Source organism: Salvia miltiorrhiza, chromosome 1, assembly GCF_028751815.1.
Source record: "Salvia miltiorrhiza cultivar Shanhuang (shh) chromosome 1, IMPLAD_Smil_shh, whole genome shotgun sequence".
Taxonomy (NCBI): Eukaryota; Viridiplantae; Streptophyta; class Magnoliopsida; order Lamiales; family Lamiaceae; genus Salvia; species Salvia miltiorrhiza.
In genome coordinates, this window is record NC_080387.1 from 50,892,228 (window position 1) to 50,914,096 (window position 21,869).

The window sequence follows — 21,869 nt, forward strand, 5'->3', positions numbered from 1 at the left end:
GATCTGGATTTGCACCACTTGGTCCCTTTGGAAAGGTAGGAACGACTGTAGATTCAATCAAGGCACTTGGAATTTTGAAAAAATGTTGGCGGAGATTAAGTCCAGGGTGTGGGGCTGGAATGAAGTTTATGGTCTGTTGCCGCGTTCGGTGGAGTTTAGAGATTGGTTCTCTTGCACGAACCTCCTTGACTAGCTGCTGTTTCATTTTTTGTCTTTGGGTTTTGCGGTTTCGTTGCTCCTTCTTTTCTTTTTGCTCTCTTCTCTGGAGATTTTGGCCCCTGTTTTTGGGTGCCTTTTTCTCTTCTCTTTGTACTTTGCTGGTACTACTGGTACCACTGCTTCTTGGTTAATGAATTCTCCTTTTTTCTGATAAAAAAAAAAACACCTGGGTCGTACCCGACCCGAACCTTGATCCGAATTTGACCCAACTGGACTATCCCACCCGAATGTGATCAAGTATTAGTGTCATTTCGATATAGTGTTAGTGTTATTTTCGAAATAATGTCATTTGTAAAACAAAATAGTGTTAGTATCGTTCCAAGATCGTGTTAGTGTTAGTGATCATTTCGTGTTAGTGTTAGTGTTATTTAAAAAAAAATGGGTCAGGATTCGGATCGGATATAACTTGGATGTACAGTACACCCGGGTGTACAGGAGACCACCTCATTAATATAAAATACTATAAAATTACAATATATAGCTAGGGACCTATCTATTAAATTAATAATTATATTTACGAATTTAGAAACATAAATAACATATATAGTCTTCATTTTAAGATTTGTACTATTTTAAAAAAAAGTTTTTCAAATTTTTTTGTTATTGACATCGACATGTGGAGTTCATCCAATGGTGGATATAGAAGGAACATCATCTTGAAACAGAGAATATGATCCACAAAACTTTATTTATGTTAGAAATTGATATTGAGCTCATTCCTTCCTTAAAAGGCCTTATAAGGGAGAGGGTTGTCTCACCATATAAAGTGGCTCATGCCACTATCTCCAATCCGATGTGGGATACTTCAATAATTTAAGTTGAAATTAGATTAATTTTGTGTTTCATCCTTCATTGGTAATTATATCGAATAATACTCTCTCTCTCCGAAAATTTACCACATCATGAACTGTACGGATTTTAATAAAATCTTTATAGAGTTGTCTGTGGAATAAGGGTCTCATTTTAAATGTGAAGAGAGTTATTAATCATACTATTATAAATAAAAGTGACAAATTTTTTATAGGTGGATCAAAAAATAAATTATGATAATTTTTTCGTGGACGAAATATTACTTTGCATGTGTGTGCAAGGCTGATCCGAAAATTCGATAATAGAGCGAGCTGAAAAATAAACACTTTGATGGAGGATGAAACGAGTGCCACAATGAGGATCAAAGGAGCGGGATTGGGAAGATGGAGGCGATGAAGTATTCAATCAGATTTTTTTGCCTGCTTCGCACACTATACAATACAAACACAATAAAAATTTTAAAATTTTGTGGACCAGACTAATTTGAGTTAATCTTAATATAACACATAAGTATAAAAAAAATTTAGAGCTTACACCAGACTGAGTCCGATGAATATAACAGTGTGTGTGTGAGAGAGAAGGAGAAATGGATGCTAGTGGAGAATCAAAGTAGTTGAACCATCAAAATTATTTGAAGTTACGACAGAAATGATTACTTTAATTTCTAGTATTACTTACACGGTCTCATTTAGATAGTTTATTTCTAACTTTTACATATATTATTAAGAAAATATATTTAATATTTTTTGAAAATTATAATTATATGTAATTGTTCTATTTTGCTCTTATTTATTGCTTTACATATTATCTTCACAAATATTAAATAAAATTATTTTAGTAAAAAAGAAAAAAACTCAATTAAGAAAGTCGACATCTCAAACAGAAATAGATGACTAATTTTGTGCGGTAGGGAGTCAATAGATTCAAACTCCAAATTCTTAGCACATAATATGTTCAATACAAACGAATAAATAAATAAAATATTATTAAGCCCCTGTTTTTCTTATTTCTTATTTCTTTTAGAATCAATTAATCCCCTGTTTTTTTTTTGTTCTTCTAATTCAAGTAATCCCCTGTTTTAACCTCTAAAATTGCTCCCCAAACAGATTATTTCTCAGAGTGATGGTCACTCTCTTTGAATAGGCCATTCGATTCTAGAAACGTTTCTAGAAATTTAAGGTATTTTTATATCAAAAAAGATTCAACGCAGAAAAATAATAGTATGAGAGAGATAAAATAAAAAATATTGAATAAAATATTAGTACATATAAGGTGAAATGCATTGATCGGGGGTGCTGAAGCCCCCCACTACATATGCATTGCAGATTTAGCAAAATGCATACAAGCAAAAAATCAAATCTCATAATCCCACAATTCTTGAATGGTTTTGTAAGGGCTCGTTGCTTGATTCACAAATACTTCCCCTCTCATGATCTTCATCTCTTTCATTTTCGAGTCGATTTCGAGTATTTCATCGTATTCTAGCTTGAGATCAAGAGCTCCCTTGTTCTCCTTCAACCTCTCTTGATTAAAGCTCTTCACGATCACGCTCGCTCCCTTCAACAAACCCCAGCTCAGAGCGATCTGAGCTGGCGTTGCCCTGTGTTTGAGAGCCATTGATTTTATTAATGGGCTTTCAATCACGGCCGTTGATCCCCAGAGATTCCCTGGCCCTCCAAGAGGAGAATATGCGCTGACGTGGATGTTGTGGTCGCTGCAGAAATCTCTCAGCTTATTCTGCCTCCACATAGGGTGCATTTCCACCTGTATATATATATGTTCCAATAGTTTTTTAATTTAATAGTAAAAAACATTATATCTAGATTTGGCTACAAATTAAATTATTCTGCCACTTGATAATCATGAATATATGTATCATGCGATTGACGTACTATTAATAGTGTCTTTCTTTCTGGGTGACATTTTCTGTCACACAATTTTTTTATGTCATTATTAATTTTATTATTTTATCAATAGTTATTATAGAAATAAAAAGTAATACTATATAATGAAATCGAATTAATATTTATGACTAAAACTGAAATTATAAAAAAATTACACACCCTTCTTTAGATTAATTATTCATAATAGTATTAATTTAAAATTAACTTAAGTATAAAAAATAATCTTAGTCGGATTAGTGAACTTTAACTAATTATTTAAATTATATAAAAACATAGTAAATTAAAATTGCAAAAAGAAATAATTAAAAATTACAATAAAATGAAAGAGGGTGGCCGACACCAAAAATAAGACCACAAAAACTCCTGTGAAACTGGTTATACAGTGGTTCCACTATGAAGCCGATTTTACAGAAGACCGCCTGAAATAAGACAGAGGATCCCGCATAATTTCCAACACAATAACGACTAATAACTAACTAGTTGTGTTTAATTTATTAGTACTTAATTGGGATTTGCTTAGTAAGTGATCACGACACTAGTAGATTAAAGAGAGAAAAATGATCGATTATATGTATATATTGTCGTATATGTTTTCAATTAAATATTGAAACAATTTTTTTCGGTCTCATATGGTATCAGAGTAGGACCAAATGAGACGTATATGCACCTGATTGACCGCAGGAGGCACGGATGCAAAATCCAAAAGATTTTGTAGTTTTTTGGAAGAGAAATTGCTGACGCCGATGCCCCTACACAAGCCCATGTCCAAGCATTTCTCCATGCCCGCCCACGTCACATCCAGACATAATTGTTCGAATTCGTCTTCCTTGGGTATAGGGTCACACACCCACGACTTCAATCGCACGGGCCAGTGTACTAGATACATGTCGATGTATTCCATTCCCATGATCCTGAATCATCACTTAAAGAATATTAATTGAGTATTTTCAAAATGTACACAAGTAGCACTTACGAACAAAAAAATATTAGCTAGTACAATCCTTTTTTAAAAATAGGGGGAGCTTCAGCACCCCCAACCATTCTTCTGAAATTTCTCATGATCCTGTATCGTTAATTGATAAATCTACCATTTTTCTAAAATGTACTCACAAGTAGCATATACGAATAGGAAAAAAAATAAAAAAAATTAGAGATAACGGATTTAGGGGGAGCTTCAGCACCCCCAACCATTTCCCCCACCCAATTTTCTAACATTAGATAACTTACGTGAGAGTTTTTTGAAGTGCTGAAACTGGATCGTGGTGGTGGCTTCCCCACAGTTTAGATGTAACGAACACATCTTCTCTCTGAACGACGCCGGTTGAGATTGCGTCGCTCAACGCGTTGCCTAAGGCTGCCTCCGAGCCGTATATGCGTGCAGTGTCGAAGTGCCTGTATCCCGTCTGCATCATATATTTATGGAAAGGTTAGGCTATAAACTCTAAACTCCTTTAATTAAAATACAAGTTGCGAATCCATAAATTCTGCGTGGAATATGTATGAATTTTAAAATTTCAATTTTACCTCCTTATGAGATTCGAATTCAAGCTTGATCTACTGTAAATCTTTATGATCTATGTCGGATGAAATAGTTCATAGTTTATATTTTAAAATGAATTTTTATTGTGTTAATATATATGAGTAGCCTAAAATATAAAAATACATTTCAAAAAAGCCACAAGTATAAAAACATATCAAAACTAGCCATTTTGCAATGAAAATACTATTTTGCCCATTGATAGTGACATAAAGTAATGTGTTATTAAAAAAAATAAAAAAACAATGACTACAACTCTTAAAGACATGTCCACCTACTTGAATTTTGGCTGACATGCATGCATTTAATTATTATTTTTTTTTGTAAATTTTATAAGTTTATTCTATTTTATTAATTTTTTTTCGTTAATCATTTATAGCAATAAATTATTTATTCCTTAAAATGTACTGCTAAATTAACTATAATAATTTATCATAAGCCATTAGTAAGTACAAACTTACTAACTATAATCAAAAGCCATACATCCTCATTAGTAATTTGAAAATTCAAAAAATTATATTTTAGAGAGAGAAATTTTGAAATAATATATGGAGAGCTAGAGTGTGAATATATAATTGATTCTGGAAGATTCAACTTCATTTCATTTCAGTTAAGGTACCTAAACAAAATTGAAAAAAAAAGGCATGTTCTTGAGTACACGGAATGATACACGAATATGTACACGAATGCACGTTTATGCCTCAAACGTAGTTTTCTAGTTGTTTATTTATTAATATATTGCATGCTTTAATATTTGGAGGTGGATGATGTATGGATCATAGTTTTTGAGTACACAAAGTAATACACGAAATCGTACACGATATTATTTTAATACGATAAACATAGTTTTTTGATTGATTTATTGTTACTATAGTGTATATTTTAACATTTTCAGTTGGAACTACATTTAGATTGTAGTTACAGTAGGACAAGAAATTCTTAGGTCGAATGTTCTCGAGTACACGAAGGTAGGGGTATGCATTCGATTATTTGGTTTTCGATTTTTGCCAAAACCAAATTTATATTCAGTTTTGAAAAAAAATCGAACCAAACCGAATTAACCGAATAAATCGAACTGAATTAACCAAATTTTTAAAATTAAAACGAACCGAACCAAAAAATCGAATTAATCCGGAAAAAAAATGAAAAAAATCGAAAAATTGAATTCTTTTTATAAAATTAAAAAAAAAATGCTCAAAATTGTATTATATTTTTTTTCATTATCCATCATTTATTTCAGAAACATATATTTAAAATATTATGATTAGGGTTAGACAATAAGTTATATATTAGAAAATTATAATTAAAACATAAATATAATTCGATTTTCGGTTTTGTTCGGTCTTAAAAAATTCAAACCGAACCGAAAAATAGAACCATATTTTAAACTTTGGTTTAGATCAGTTCGGTTATTCGGTTTTGGATTTTTTGCTCACCCTTACATGAAGATATACACGAAACACTGCACAAAAGCGTTTTTATGCCACAAACCTAAATTTTTTGTTAATTTGTTGTTACTATAATGCATATTTTAATATTTCAAGCTACATATTATGTGCACGAGTCTTTACACAACTAGGATTTTTCAGTGTACGAGTCTGTACACGAAACTACACACGATATGTACACAATTTTGATTTTCGGTATATTTAAAAGTCGTGTAATTTCTTTTAACAGATGCCGTATCAACCTATCATTATGCATCATAGCGGCCATAAACCGCGGGCGCAGGTCCTACTTTGATCTTCCGTGCACGAATCGGTGTACGAAAGCGTACACGATATTGTGCACGAAATCGGTTATACACGAGATTAGGGTACACGAATCATTCGTGTAGTGCAGTGGTTCGTGCAGTGTATCGTGTACCCTAAGGATTCGTGTACCCTAATTTCGTGCACCGTATAGGATGATTGATTTTAGATCGATTATTGATTTAATCAATCATTATAAGTTGATGAAATGAACCAATTTATAGTAGTGTTTATAATCTCTAAGGATAATGACTTTAAAACAACAATAAGACTTATTATTCGTATCAAACTTAAGTTACTTCATTAATATTTATGTACATTGTCTAACAACATTGTAAGTCTTTGATGGATCACTAATTTAATAGAAGTCAATAAAATCGTGTTAAGTATGTTTATTTTGAAATTTGAATCATAATTCTCAAGGAAAATGTAAATGTTAACATCCATATATCGATGCCGAATCATTTAAAAGTATGTTATTTGATTTTGTGTCTAGTACCGTGTACAAAAGATCATAGTCGTGTACAATATCGTGCACACTTGAACATGTTCTTCAATACACGATACAGTACACGAAACATGTAAATGAGAACACGAAGTAGTACACAAAACATGTTATTATCCATTGTTATATATAAGTGCACGAAGTTGTACACAAAACCTGATTTTTCAGTACACGTATAGTACACGAAACCTGTAAATGAGAACACGAAGTAGTACACAAAACCTGTTATTATCCATTGTTATTAAGTGCACGAAGTTGTACACAAAACCTGATTCTTCAGTACACGAATAGTACATGATTACATAATTTATTCACAATTTCATCCCACACCCAACAAAAGCTCCAACAATTTATCCACAATTATAGTAATTTATTTATTTTTCTAATTTAATAAATAGCCAAAACATGTAGCCAATATATGATATTAGTCATTTGTTTATATTTATATATAGTTTTTATTTCAACTTTAATGTCTTCTAATACTTGTTATTTTATGTTATAAGAGTAATTGTGTTCAAATTATATTACAAATGCTACTATTGGACAAAGTGGTGAATGATTAGAGCGAAATTTAAGATGTCGCATGTTCGATCCCTCTAATTTATTTTAATCCTTAATTAGTCCTTCTATTTTCTTTGTCTTTTGATGTTATGCTTTTTCTTTGTCTTTTTTGTTATGTTTTTTATTTTATTTTATGATTTTCTATTTTTATTTTCACTAACTATAATATTGTTGATTTCTTTGTCTTGCAATATTCCTGATCAATAATCGATCGATGTGCATATGAGAGTTGCTTTTACAATTATAGTCATTTTTTTTTTTCAATTTCGAGTCACTAATTTATTATTATATACTAGCATTTCTACTCCGTGTAATGCATGGAAAAATAATTAGTGGAAACAAATCAAGAATTATTTTTAGGAGAATTAAAATCTCTAAATTAGTGGAAACAAATCTAGGATTATTTTAGGAGAATCTCTAAATTAGTGGAGACAAATCTAGGATTATTTTAAGAGAATCTCTAAATTAGTGGAAACAACATAATTTTCGAACAAAAAATAAAAAAAATTATTCGAAAAAAAAACATAATTTTCAAATATAAATAAACAAAATTTCAGAAAAAAAATATTATTTCGGAAACAATAAAAAAATAATATCTTGAAGCAAAGCTATGATTATTTTTAGAAGAATCCCTAAATATGTGGAAACAAATAAATAAAACATAAATTTTGAAAAAAAAAAATACACAATTTAATCTTCAAAAAAAATATTAATTTCTAAAAAAATAATAGCAGGAAATAAATCTAGAATTATTTTAACAAGAAACACAAAATTATTGGTAACAAATCAATAATAATATTTTGAAACAAATAAATAAAAAAATCAGGAATAAAAAATCATACAGACTTCGAAATATATGATTTATATAATTATAGGAAATAAAAAACCGAAAAATAAGGCAACAAAAAAACGATAAATAAGGAAACAGATAAAACTTAAATATTAAAACATAATTTTTCGAAAAAAAAAATAATCTTTAAAAAAAATATTAATTTCGAAAAAACAATTTAATTCCAAAAAATAAATGATAATATTTTGAAACAAATAAATAAAAAAATCAGCAATATAAAATTCGAATTATTATAAGATTTATAAGTATAATTTTCGAAAACAAAAAATAGAAAACTAAAGCAACCGGCTCCCCCTAAAATTATAAGCCTAATCTAATTGATTAATTAATGGAGGATAATTATGTAAAACACTATATTCATAAAAAACCGGCTCCCCCTAAAATTAAGTGAAAGGCCAAAAATCACTACTCTTCCAAAAAAATTCGAGAGAGAGAGTGATTTTTGCTGAATTTAGAGATACTAAAAAATCGAGAGAGACAGGAGAGAGAGAGATTTTTGTTGATTTTTTTAATATATTATAGTTATATTATTTGTGGTCCCCATTGAGGATATGCTTGTCTTTTTACTACAAAATGGCTACTTTTACTATAGTTTTATACTTGTGGCTCTATTGAATATATTATTTATTTTATAGGCTAAATATAAATTTCCCCCATTTTTATTTTACTAGTCCATATATATATATATATATATAGTGGTGGCATTTCATGAGAGAGAGAGAGGTACCTTAAGGGCGAGTTGGACGGCATGCTCAGTAGATTTGCTATGATTTTCGAAAGAGTAAGTTCCCATACCAAGTAATGGTATAGTGATGCCATTGTTCAATCTTACTTGATCGCTTCTCATTCTCTCTCTATATCTCTCTACTTTCAATTTGTGTGTGGTGCATGCAGTATGACTATATATGTACAGTTGGATTGCGCAAAAGTCAACCTTAAAAACCACCTGTTATTTTTCAAGGCATGAATGAATATATAATTTTAAATTATTAGCACCGGCCCATATGATTAGCCAACGCATTCAGGATTTTTTGCCCACGATTTGCTTAACAACTAATCATCATCAGATAACCTTTGGCTTTCATAGAGGGCTAATTAGCCCATTTAGATCTTAAGATATGTGATTATACAAGATTTATGTCTATATAGTAGTAATATTTATTCTTAAGCTTCCGATTCATAATTCATGTGTGAGAGTATTTTTTTGAGTTGAGAGAGAGAGAGAGTATTGTTTAATAACACAGTAAGTAGTCGCGTGACTAGCTGGAGATTAATGTTGATGTAAGTTGGTTTTGACTTTTGTTATCAAGCTCAAATTATGTATTCTCTCCAATTTTTTTTATTAAGGTTCCAACCCTCAAATTACACGTACCAAAAAAAAAAAAAATTATATTTTTGTAACATTATTAATTAAATGGGAAGAATGTCATAGTTATGGCCGGTCTCAAAAGCTAGAAGATCTAAATTATTTAATTATTGTTATTTAGTTTATTGTACTTAATAATAAAGTTATTTAGTCACACAATCATGCGAGACAATCACATGCTATCTCTATTGATGACAAAAATCTCAAATTTTAGCGTGCATGTGTTGGCCAAGCGGTAAAAGGGTTAATGCCTAAGGCCAAAGGCCTTTAATTAAATCTTTGTTTATAAAATAAGAAAAAAATAACATATAAAAAAATCTCAAATTTTCATTTTTATAAGGGCCCCTTTTTTCGTTTTCGCCTAGGGCCCCCGGAATGTCAGGGCCGGCCCTGATCTTTGGGCAGAAAAATCTTGAGTTAATTCATTCGAAATTGCTTTCACTTTCATGGGTGTCTTTTAAAAGTTTTACACAATTTCTCCAGCTATTCTTTGCAGTTTCCTATTTTTAGAAGGCCATAATGTATGGTAAATGCAAAATTAAACACGTAAATGTGACATGCATGTCAGAGCATCCACAACAAGGTTCGTGGAGCGGGCACTTGCACAAGCCTTGCACCGATGCTGGGGCACTCACATATAACTTTCACAATCCAATCATCATTATTTTTTAGTTTCACTCCTTGCAATATAAATGGACAACCAATTTTTTTAGTACCAATCCCAGTACGGGCATTGAGTCAATCTTAGGAAACTTAATTATATATCCCACTATGCTCACAACCAATTCTTAATTTAGCTTTTCTTCCACCATTTTGAGATTGAGAAGATAAGATTATGACAATGTATCTTAATCTCTTTTCAATTTCTCTTGTCAACTAACTCTTCTTTACTGTTAATATAAAAATTATTTATTTGTTATGCATGTAGTGGTAGGTCAAATATATTTATCTTCTAACTAAATTTTATACTAAATTCATCGGGAATGAAAAATTTATACATTCATAACTCATTTAGATTTTGCATCTTAGAAAGCAAAATATCTTCAAACCACAGGATAAGCGAATCGAAGAAGACGTTGAACTTTGTTCTTCTTTAATTATGTTGATGTTCTTCTTCGTAAGACTTCTACAAAATCACGTTCTTAAAATTTTGTTGGAGGCTATACTGATGAAGTTATTAGGGCTATTTGTTAATATTTTAAACATTTGATCAGGATGGGAGTTATATGATTTATTTATGAATTTAGGTGCTTAAAATTTTGTTGGGAGTGGAAATCAGCATCCGTAACTATAGAGGAGGCTTTATTTCTGCAAAACCATTAATGAGGTTCCATGGACCGCTAAGGGCGACAGAAGGTGAGACGACTCTGGGAATTAAGGAAGCTCTCTCATGGATTAAAGAGTTAGGCCTTGGCAATGGATTGTTGGATACATATTGCAAGTTGGCATGCGATGCGGTTTGCTCACGGGAAGAAGATATGTCCGAGCTCGGAGTTCTTGCTTCTGGCTGCCACATGAAACTAAGATTGATGCGGGATTTGAAGATTATAAAGCATGTTAGATTCGAATCAAAATGTTATAGCTCATTAATTGTTTAGCTAGAGCTACGAGAGATGTGGATTAACTGCATGTTTGAAATGAACCCCACAATTTGTGGAGGGTTATCTCCATATTCCATGCATGTTTCTTGTCCTTAATAAAATTTCATCAGTTTTTCGTCAAAAAAACTAATCCAATAACAAAAGAAAATACAAGAACAAGAGCCTAATTTAAAATGAAGTCTCTAAATAAAATTCATAAACCTATAAAATTACTTGTTCGACAACAATACCATTATACCAATAGAAATATGAACAAACAAGAAGCCAAATGTAAATAAAATAGATCATCACTAAATCAAGCTCTGGTTTACTGTGCTCCCCGGTAAAATTCTGCACCTGCATCAATCAACCAAATAATATAAATAAATAAAACCAAAAATAAAAACAATTTCTGCTTCTACCTTATTTTCCAGCTTGTCACAATGTAACACAATGTATGAGATGGTTATTAAAGACGTCTATTTTCTTTTTTCTTGTTATCATTTATATTACAAAATGCATATATGAGGTACTATATACAAACTCATTTGGACTCATTTTCATTTAATTATTCACAGCCTAAAACATGCAACTAAACTATCACATCGTCATTTCAAATGTAATACAATGGTCTAATATCCCAAATATCTGCAACATTAATTAATACCCATCCAATTACGAAACATAACATACCAGCTATAAAAAGGACAATGTGTTGAAGGAAATATATAAAATTTGATTTATAAAGCTAAAAGAGAAGATTTTATTGTATAAAAAATAACTAAATAGCAAACAAAATATCTAGAATACAAAGAAATGACTAGAAGAATGGTTCAAGAAGAAGTTAGAAATGTGCAAGTGTAGAGAAATCTAGAGTAGCATTCCTTCGCACAAAATGGTTGATTAAATGGAGGTGTGAATAAAAACAAATCAGTCGTGCAGACGTCCACAATCACATATCAAATAAATAAAAATAGTATGTCCATCAAATATTTACTTTATATTCCAACAAAAAAAGTGTAAATATTAATAAATTTGAAAGGAATTGAAAATGAGAAAAGAGAAGACACATTACCGACATCATTTGTTCCAATATACTCTATCGTGGCGTGCCTCCTCCATGCTCTACCTACGCCCTTCATAGATTAGCCAAGAATTAATTTTATGAAAAAAAAGCTTGATAGATTAGCCAAGAATATTAATATCAAAATTGGACGTGTGTACCGTATTCCAATCGAATGTAGGGACTTTTTCTACACTCCAGTTCGGCATCGGTTTCAAAGGCGTAACCTTTAAGTCTGAGTAGGACTTGAAGGTCTACTTTCCCATATAATTCATCTTGTAATTCTACTATCCTTTTGAGAGAATAGAGAGCATGAGTGTGGCCAAATACAAAGTAAATCAATCCAAGTGTGGGTATTTCTGCAATATCTAAAGGGATCTCGTACAAATTCTGTAATCTTCTAAGAACAAGCTGCTCAAGGCGTGGAAAGTGGGAGCTTTCCATGGTCCATTCTACAAGATTAGAGCGGGAAATTTCCAAGAATTTTAGACTGCGGAACTGCCCTTCAACTGTTTCCCACTTACGTCCTTCAAATCTGCCTGAATCCAGCTTCAGTTTCTCAAGATGGGGCAAACTACCTATCTTTTCCAAGATGTCTTGCCAAAACGGGGAGTACCACAATCGTAGTTTCAACTTCTTGAGCGAATGAGGGAAGTTGATGCTCTCCAGAGAATCACGCTTCAAGGTAGGAAATCTGCACTTCAAGGACTCGAGTTTCTCCAAACAAACTAGATTGTCGGTATGCAACCTCTCATCGACTTCAGTATAATTTATTCCCAGTTTCTTGATATTGGGAATTCTCTTAACCACATCATCGCTGCACCTGAAATTCGTTATATTCTTTAAGCTGAGCAAGTTTCGTAAGATGATATCAGCATCATCAACACGGCTAGTATCAGGATCCAGGAGATGGACATTTTTGAAGTGGATATGTCTAATTTGAGGCATGCACCAAACCTCAGCTGGCAAAGCATACTTTGAGCCGTCTCCTTCAATGATCAGAGTTTCTAGATTCCAAAATCGATGGATTGAAGAAACTAAGCTCTCCTCTCTGATAGAGATGCCAGCAACACGCCGCAAATTAACCAACTGAAGCATAGTTTCTTGATAAGGGCAAGAGTTGGTAGATTCAAAAATCCTTAGCAATCTCAAACTCAGCGAAGGTGGTTTTTCTTTGAGACCCCATATCAGAGAACGAGCTTGTGGCATTGAATGCAGGGCATGTGAGGCTTCCTCCATTGATGTGCTGGGAATAACAATGCTGCGTCGGGTGTTTGGAATAGGTGATCTTCCGACCACAGTGTAAAACCTTTCTTTCTGAGCTTCTCTCAAGCAGAAGTCTCTCAACAAGTCATGCATTTTGCATTTTTTAATGCTTCCAATACTCCCTATCTCATGAACTAATATGAGATTTCTTTGCACAAGGTCTTTTAAATACCCTTTTCCTATCTCTTCCGAGCTTTTCCCACTTACTGGTTTTAAAAATCCTTCATCGACCCATAACCTAACCACCCTTGCAGCAGCAATCACCACATCTTCGGGAAAGATTCCCATATAAAGAAAACATGGCTTCAAATAAACGGGCAATTGCTTATAGCTTAAGTGTAAGATTTTCAAGCAACGCTCGTTATCCTCTAAATTCACAATTGCATTTAAGTTTTCCTCTATATATTCCCAAAATTCCCTCGTATGTTCGGACTTGGCCAAAAGTCCTCCAACTACAGTGATTGATAGTGGAAGTCCTTTGCAACTTTTCCCAATCTTTTTCCCGATTTCCTCCAATTCAAGAGGACAACCTTCTTCCCCAAACACAGTTTTGGAGAGAAGGTCCCAACTATTAGCCTCACTCAAAAGTCCCATCTCAAGGTTATCGGAGCCGGGTAAATTATAAGCCAAATTTGATAGCCTAGTTGTTACGACTATTCTACTACCATTTTTGATATCCGGGAAATGATTCCTCACTCTATCCCATGCATCAATGCTCCACATATCATCCATTACAATAAGATATCTTCTACCATACAAATGTTTATGCAATTTTTCTCCTAATTCAAGCTCACTCAAATTGTGATCAACGCCAAGAACTTCTGCATAAATTTCTCGAACGCTATATTCTTGAGAGATTGTAGCCCAAGCACAAATATCAAAATGCTCGGTAGTAAGACGCTCTTGATAAATATTTCTAGCAAGAGTAGTCTTACCTGTCCCGCCCATTCCTACAATGGGGATGATTAGGAGATCCTGACTATTGGAAGTGAGCATATCCATCATTTGAAGCTTGACATCCTCGACTCCCACCATGCTGCTGTTCAGCGCATTGGAAGAAGATCTCTGGGAATCGGAAGGCGTTGAGTTTCTGTGCAGCTGATGTTCAACTCCCATGGCCTCTTTTTCGATCAAAGCCATGTCTTGTATCACCTTCTCTAGAGCTTCATACAAGCCATCGGAGCTTATCTTCTCCGCACCATTTGTGATCTGATCCACAATATGAGATTCAATGACGTCTTCGGCTGCATAAGCTGCATCTGCAATGCGACTCTCCAAAGAGTCCGCTTCTGTGCTGTAGCCAAGATGAGGGTTGTAGCCTTCGAGAAATTCTTGAAGGAAAGTAACCTTTTGAGTGAGAGACTCAACTTGTTTAGTGTGGAGAGAAATAGGAGGGCGAGGATGAAGTTGAAGGTTATCTATGATATGCATAACAGAAACCAGAGCTGCATAAGCCGCCATGGTTGTATTAATTCTTTGGAGTTGCAGAGAGAAGAGCAAAATATGAGAGCAGTATTAATGAAGAAGATGAGACCGTGGTTCTGAATTCTCAACTTTTAGCCATATATTGATGATTGTAGAAAGGGACATTGTAGAATTAATTATTTTCCCTTTTCCACAAACTTCTGGAGTAGACGATGTGGGGTTCATCATTTAGTGATATATTCCTAATAATCCAACTCAATTATTGGAAACCTTTTTTGGTACAGAACTCAATTATTGGAAACTTTATCGTTCCTTTTTACAGCTAGCATACATTACTTTAAAGAAAAGCCTGAACATGTGTCGGTCTAAGAAAGAGAAAGGGATAGGAGAATATTATCCATTCATATATTATCATCTTCAAATAATTTCGTTATCCCCCAAAAAATAATTGATGCCCAGAAAATGTTTAATGAAATGCTTGAGAAAGGTGATTGTGAGTGATTTAACAGAAACTATCAAAAATACAAAAGAAAATAACAAAATCTACATGGAAATTAACATAAAATCTATGTGGAATCCACATCATAATTCCAGTCACTGTAAAAATTCAACGTCATTCCAATTGCAAAAAATCAATAGATTGTGTATATGTTTTACTACTACACTTTGTAACTGATGTCGTAATTTCACTTAACATTCGCTTGAGTGAAGCCCTTTTAGGGTTTTCAAACTCTTGTTTTAAGCTCTTAAAAACACCTCAATCCGGAGTACTTGTAGTCCTCCGGACCAAGAACTCAATCTTGATTTGGCACTCGTGACAACGAGGGCTTCCCTCGCTCCAATTCTCCTCCTGGGTAGCTTGACTAGTTAAGCAAAGCAACTAGTCAAGGTACTTCCCAGTATGGAGCCATCAAGGTCTAATTTTAAGAATTTGCAGAGTCAATATTTTCTTAGCCTCGCCCTCATAGTTTTCACAGCTTGATTTTTCTGTTGTACATCAAGAAATTATTTCAAACTAGATTAAGAGCTTGCACGAACACGAGAGCAGTGTTAAAGAGATCCTGTTGAACAAGTCTGAAAGCATTGATGGGGTCCTGAAGAATGAAGAAGAAAGAATCCTCTCACACTTGAATTTAGGCCCGGAAAGTGTTGGATGAAATGATTGAACTGATTAAGGTTTTTGCTCTCTCTTTTGAACTGATAAAAACAAATCAAGTTTATCAAACCTTTTTCATTATGACAATAAATGGTACTTATTAATTAAATTGAAAGGAAATGAAAATTGAGAAGAAAGAAACAAATTACCAATGAATCAACCCCATTTACTATACTCTGTGCGCTGCTGCATCCATACTCTGCCTGCGCGTTTCATATATTAGCCAAAGATGCACACATATGTTTAATTTAGATGATTGATATATCACTGTCCATATCCCCATTTTTTAAATATTTATTTTTTGAATTCTAATTCCTTAGAAATTGTTGTCGACATCGATAACTTTACTAAATTACTTGAAAAATCAAAATAAAAGTATGATTTATTCTTATATTTATCTCATTCAAGCATTACTATCTCTCTGTTAATGTGATGATCCTAGTAATTAGGAGTTTGATATGAGTGATAAGACATAATTAATGAAGCGTTTAGTTTGCATGATTAGATTGTAATTGATATACTATCATGAAAGTAGAATATGTGAAATCGATTTTACCTTGCTGCGTATCGATGTGGGGGCTCGACCAACGCTCCCGATGAGCACCCACGCGTCCTCGTTTAACATTAGCTACCATTTTAACGCCTACTTCCCCAAATAACTCCTCTTGCTCATCCACAATCTTTTTAAGACAAACTAGGGCAGCAGCCTCGTAACACTCCAAGAAAATCAATCGAAGCGTCGAAATTTCCGCAACCTCTAAAGGAATGTCGTATAAACGTTTTAATTTTCTAAGAATGAGGTGCTCAAGGCATGGAAAGTGGGAGCTCTCGATCCTCATTACTTCTAGATCAGAGCCCACAATTTCCAGGAATTTTAGGCTGCGGAATTGGCCTTCCACTGTGTCCCACTCGCCATCTTCGAAGCTCCCATTATAAAGTTTGAGCTTCTCAAGAAGCGGCAGAGTACCTATCTTTTCCATTATTTCTTGCCAACTTGAAACGGAGCTCAATTCTATCCACAGATTCTTGATCGAATGAGGGAAGCTGAGGCTCTGCAGCGATTGCGGCCTGTCAAAATCAAACTCGCAGTGCAAGGTCTGGAGTTTCTGCAGTGAGGCTAAGTTGTCGAGCCGCGACCTCTCGTCGAGTTTGGAACAAAATATTACCAGTTTCTTGATGTTGGGAATTCTCTTAACCACCTCTTCGCTGCACCTGAAATCTCGTATCTCTAGCGTGTGTAGGTCTCCCAACACAACCTCGTCCACATCATCGACAATAGGAGGATCTGAGAGACGGAGGCCTCGGCACCGGACATGCCTAATCTGAGGCATGAACCATATTTCAATCGGCACAACGCCACCTCCGGCGATGCTCAGCGTTTGCAGGTTCCAAAACCGATAGATCGGGGACTCGAGCTCGTGGTTCGCGAGGGAGATCGGGCCGACCAGGCGCAGGTTGACGAACTCGAGGCTGTTTTCTAGGGAAGGGGAGGAGTTGGTGTCTCGATACACCCTTAGCAATCTTGAAGTGTGTGGTGGTGGCGGCGCTCCGGTGAAGCCCCGTATCGCGGAACGAGCTCGCGACACCGGCTGCGCAGCTTCCTCCTTTGTTGCGGGAATGGCGAAGAAGCGCGGAGGAGTGTAGAATCTTTCCTTCTGAGCTTCCCTCAAGCACAGATCTCTCAACAAGTCATGAATTTTGCAGTGTTTAATGTTTCCCATTATCCCTATTTTATGAATCAAAACGAGATTTCTATCACAAAGGTCTTTGAAATACTCTTGTGCTACCTCTTCCAAGCTTTTCCCCGTTACCGGTTTTAGAAATCCTTCGGCAACCCATAGCTTCATGAGCCATGCCGTGCTAATTGAGGCATCTTCGGGAAAAGTTCCCATATAGAGAAAACATGGCTTTAGATAAATCGGCAGCTGCTTATAGCTCAAGTGTAGTAATTTCAAGCAACGTTCATCATCCTCTAAATTCACTATTGAATTTAGGTTTTCCTCTATGTATTCCCAATATTCTGTAGTGTGTTCAGACTTGGCCAAGAGCCCTCCGACCACAACAATTGACAATGGAAGTCCTCTGCAACTTTTTCCTATTTTCTTCCCAACTTGCTCCAATTCAAGTGGGCATTTTTTTTCGCCAAACACGGTTTTGGAGAGGAGCTCCCAACTATTAGCCTCGTCCAAAAGTTCGGTCCGAATGCTATCAGAGTTGGGTAACGTAGAAGCTAGATTTGATAGCCTAGTTGTTACGACTATTCTGCTACCATTGTTGTTATTTGGAAAATAATTCCTAACTCTATCCCATGCCTCGATGCTCCACATATCATCCATTATAATTAGGTATCTTCTACCATATAAATGTTTATACAACCTTCCTCCTAATTCATGCTCATTTAAATCCTGATTAACTTTTTCAGCAATTAATTGAGCAAGAACTTCTGCCAAAAGATCTCTAATGTTATATTCTTGAGAGATTGTAGTCCAAGCACAAATGTCGAAATGCTCCATAATAAGACGTTCTTGATAAATGTTTCTAGCAAGAGTGGTCTTACCCGTGCCACCCATTCCTACAATAGGAATGATTTGGAGATCAAGGCAATTGTTGGTGAGCTTATCCATCATTTGAAGCTTGACATCATCAACTCCCACCATCTGCGCCATGGGAGAAGATGATGATCTGTGAGGTTGGCCCATTTTCTCATTCCCTTCTCCCTTTCTTTTTCTTTTTGGGTCTGGGCCAACTTCAGGGCCCAGAACCGAGCCCAATCTCCCATCCCAGCCCATCCCCTTAACCCTAGCCCACTCACACCCCGGATATATTACTCCCGCTTCTCTCTCTCTCTCACTTTCACTCAGCGCCGCTCTCTCTCCCAAACCCTAATCCCTCTCTCCCCCTGACTCTCCATCTTCTCCGCCGCTCCACCGCCCATCCCCTCGGTTCCTCCATCTCCATTACTGCTGTCCAGCTCCTCCCTCTTCCCTTTAAATCTCTGATGCTTTCTCATGCCGGGAATACGGATTATCAAGGACTGAAAGGCTCTGCTATTCCTTTGTGGTTAAACTCCTTGATAATACGGGATTCCCAGACGTGGGTGGAGGTATCACCGGGTTTTTCCTGACCATCGGAGCCCTGTTTGGTGATTACCTGAGAAGATCTGAGCTGCCGGAGTTCTGACCTTGGCTCCTGTTGTTGGTTGCTCTGTTGAGATCTGTAAAGCTGCTCCATTGTCCTTACCTCGCCGTTGATCATTCAGCTGCCGGAAGGGTTGCTGAGTTTAAGGGGGAAAATCTGAGCCCCCTGTGTCCCGAGGACACCTTTTCCCCTTCTCTGAACTTTTACTTCTTTATTTCTTTTCTTTACTTTCTTGTATCTTGTTACTCCTTGCTTGCCCTTTTTTGTGCAGATCTGACAGAGGGAAGGAGGAACTGAGAAGAGAAGAACAGGAGGAGAAGAAGAAGTGCTTGAGCACGAAGTGAGACGGACCGGAGGTTCGGGAAACAAGAGGAGTAATCCCGGCAAGGCGAAGATACCCAACAGTGGTATCAGAGCCACGGGGACCTTGCCGGGGCTCCCCCCGAACACATCTCTCTCACCCCGCCGCCCTTTGGCTGCGCCGATTCGCTCCCGACGAGCAAGGTTTTGGTAAGACCGACTCTTCCCCTACCTGGGAAGTCGGCTCTGGTAAATCGGCTGCAACCCTAGCTCCTAGTTTTAGGCTTGGTCAAGGTGCTGCTTTTATTTTCTTATTTTTTGGTATCTTGCGATCCTGCTCTCTTGTTTGCTTCCGCTTGCTGTTCTTCTCTGTCTGTGTTCTTGTGTTATCTCCTGTAACCTCAAGAGCATTCAAAAGCTCACCGTTGGTCTAAGCTTACGGTCCAGTCCGTCTGAATTCACTTTAAAGTGTCTTCTCGTGCGTGGTAGCCTGGATAGCTTGACTGATACGAGGCTTACAGTAGTACACCTGTAACCTTTGTTGTGTTTTGTGCTCTGTGTTTTTGTTTTGTTCTCTGAAAGGTTGAATACCTTGAAAACTCCCTCAGATTGAGAGTTTCTGGACTCTGCTAAGTCCTGTTGGAACTTTTGGAGGGACCAGTGTGTATCCTTGCTCCACAGATAAATCTGTGCTGAGATCTGGGCTATTCCCTGCTCCTGAACTCCATTTGTTTCCTCTTTAAGGTCCTGGTGACCTTTGCTGTGGTGTCTCTTGCTCTGTGCTTGTGTGATCTCCTTTACTTTCATCTGCATCAACATGAACAACATGCATGTAGTGCCATTTAATGGCAGGGACGATTTTCAGGATTGGAAAATTAAAATTGAGTGCATTTTGGTTAAAGAAAAGGTAAAGAAGGCAATAACCACAAAAATTGATGAGGCTGTTACTGATGTTAAATTACAAGAAATGAATGATAGTGCTAGGGCCACTATTTTGTTAAACTTGTGCAGTTCTGTGGTCAGAAAAGTGGCTCATCATGCTTGTGCAAAAGACCTGTGGGATGATTTAAATGCTTTATATGCTGCTCCCTCTGAAGTGTCAACATGGTCTTTGCAAAACCAATTCATGTCTTTTCAAATGGATCCTTCTAAGGATGTAGACACTAACATGGAAAATTTCAATAAACTCCTGCATGATTTAAAGCTTGCTGGAGATGATTCTATTGAGAAGTATGCCCCCCAAATTCTTTTAAACTCTATACCTGAGCCTTTTGCTGAGGTAAAATCTGCATTGAAGTATGGAGGGTCAAAAGTTACTTGTGAAATGATCACTAATGGTCTTAAGTCTAAAGAAAGTGAACTAAATCTGGTTAAGTCAAAACCTATGCATGGTGAAATCCTTTATGTGAATAAAAACCAACCCCAGAACTTCAATAGAGGTCAGAACCAGGATAGGCCTAAGGATATGAGACCTTATAATCAGAATTCTGAGTATAGAGGTCAAAACCAGAACCAAAACTCTGATCAAAAGCCTAGGAAGGTCTGCTGGAACTGTGGAAAACCAGGTCATTTCATAAACAGATGTAAACTTCCTAAGCAGAAAAAGCAACCCACCCCTGAAGAGCCTAGTCAGAATGCCAATAATGTGTTTGAGGATGATTGTGTTTACATGATGCATGACCTTGATTTTCAGTTTATCAGTTACTCAAATGCTATTTCAAAAACTATGAGTTCCAGTGAATGGCTCATTGATTCTGGCTGTACTTTTCATGTTACTCCTCATGAGCACATGTTTCTTAACCTACAACCTGTCAAGTCTGGTCATGTAGCTCTAGCTGATGGTCAAAATTGTGAAATTATTGGAAAGGGTGATGTTTGTTTAAGATTTGAAAATGGAAAATATCTCACTTTGACTGATGTCAGATATGTTCCCAACTTGAAGTTCAGTTTGTTATCTGTGTCTCAAATTGCTGATAATAGGGTAACTGGATCTGTTGATCATCTGAGTTTTCAATTCAAGCAAGATTCTGAGCATGTCTTTTCTGCACTTAGGAAGGGAAATTTGTATGCTGTGCATGCTGAATCTGTGCCTTTACAAGTTGCTAATGTGGTTCATGATGATAAGTCTGCACTTTGGCATGCTAGACTAGGTCATATTAGCAATAAGGGCATGAATATCCTGAAAAAGACTGGAGTTTTTGGAAATGACAAGATTTCAGACATCCCATTTTGTGAACCCTGCATTCTAGGAAAACACCACAAGTCTGCATTTCCCACATCTGTTCCCTATCCAAGAAAGCATGTTAGCACTGAAATCCTTGAATATTTGCATGCTGATGTCTGGGGCCCTGCAAAGGTGCCCACTCATGGTGGCAATGTGTATTTCTTGTCTGTGATAGATGACTTTTCTAGGAAAACTTGGGTGTTTCTCATGAAGC

At 35.6% G+C, this 21,869-nt stretch overlaps 2 protein-coding genes across 5 annotated transcripts; both read right to left on the minus strand.

Moving 5' to 3' along the window:
- Window positions 1-2,237: 2,237 nt before the first annotated feature.
- Window positions 2,238-9,015, minus strand: LOC130990911 (non-functional NADPH-dependent codeinone reductase 2-like). Its single transcript, XM_057915142.1, has 4 exons — window positions 8,865-9,015; window positions 4,161-4,336; window positions 3,601-3,844; window positions 2,238-2,793 (listed from the first exon to the last, which is right to left on the minus strand). Exons 1-4 carry the CDS (start codon window positions 8,982-8,984, stop codon window positions 2,383-2,385), a joined length of 951 nt encoding a protein of 316 aa, XP_057771125.1. The 5' UTR covers window positions 8,985-9,015; the 3' UTR covers window positions 2,238-2,382.
- Window positions 9,016-11,268: 2,253 nt separating this feature from the next.
- LOC130990919 (putative late blight resistance protein homolog R1B-17) lies at window positions 11,269-18,671 on the minus strand. 4 transcript variants are annotated; one of them, XR_009090979.1, is made up of 3 exons: window positions 12,308-15,988; window positions 12,159-12,219; window positions 11,269-11,440 (listed from the first exon to the last, which is right to left on the minus strand). XR_009090979.1 is itself a non-coding variant. In XM_057915153.1 (3 exons), the coding sequence occupies exon 3, from the start codon at window positions 14,841-14,843 to the stop codon at window positions 12,288-12,290; it is 2,556 nt and encodes an 851-aa protein (XP_057771136.1). In that variant the 5' UTR covers window positions 14,844-14,857; window positions 16,143-16,196; window positions 16,550-16,610; the 3' UTR covers window positions 12,273-12,287. The 4 variants fall into 4 exon arrangements, 3 of the variants coding, with proteins under 3 accessions (XP_057771133.1, XP_057771136.1, XP_057771141.1); XM_057915153.1 differs by lacking the exons at window positions 11,269-11,440; window positions 12,159-12,219 and adding exons at window positions 16,143-16,196; window positions 16,550-16,610 and having other exon boundaries at window positions 12,273-14,857; XM_057915158.1 differs by lacking the exons at window positions 11,269-11,440; window positions 12,159-12,219 and adding exons at window positions 16,143-16,196; window positions 16,550-18,671 and having other exon boundaries at window positions 15,439-16,034.
- Window positions 18,672-21,869: the final 3,198 nt, after the last annotated feature.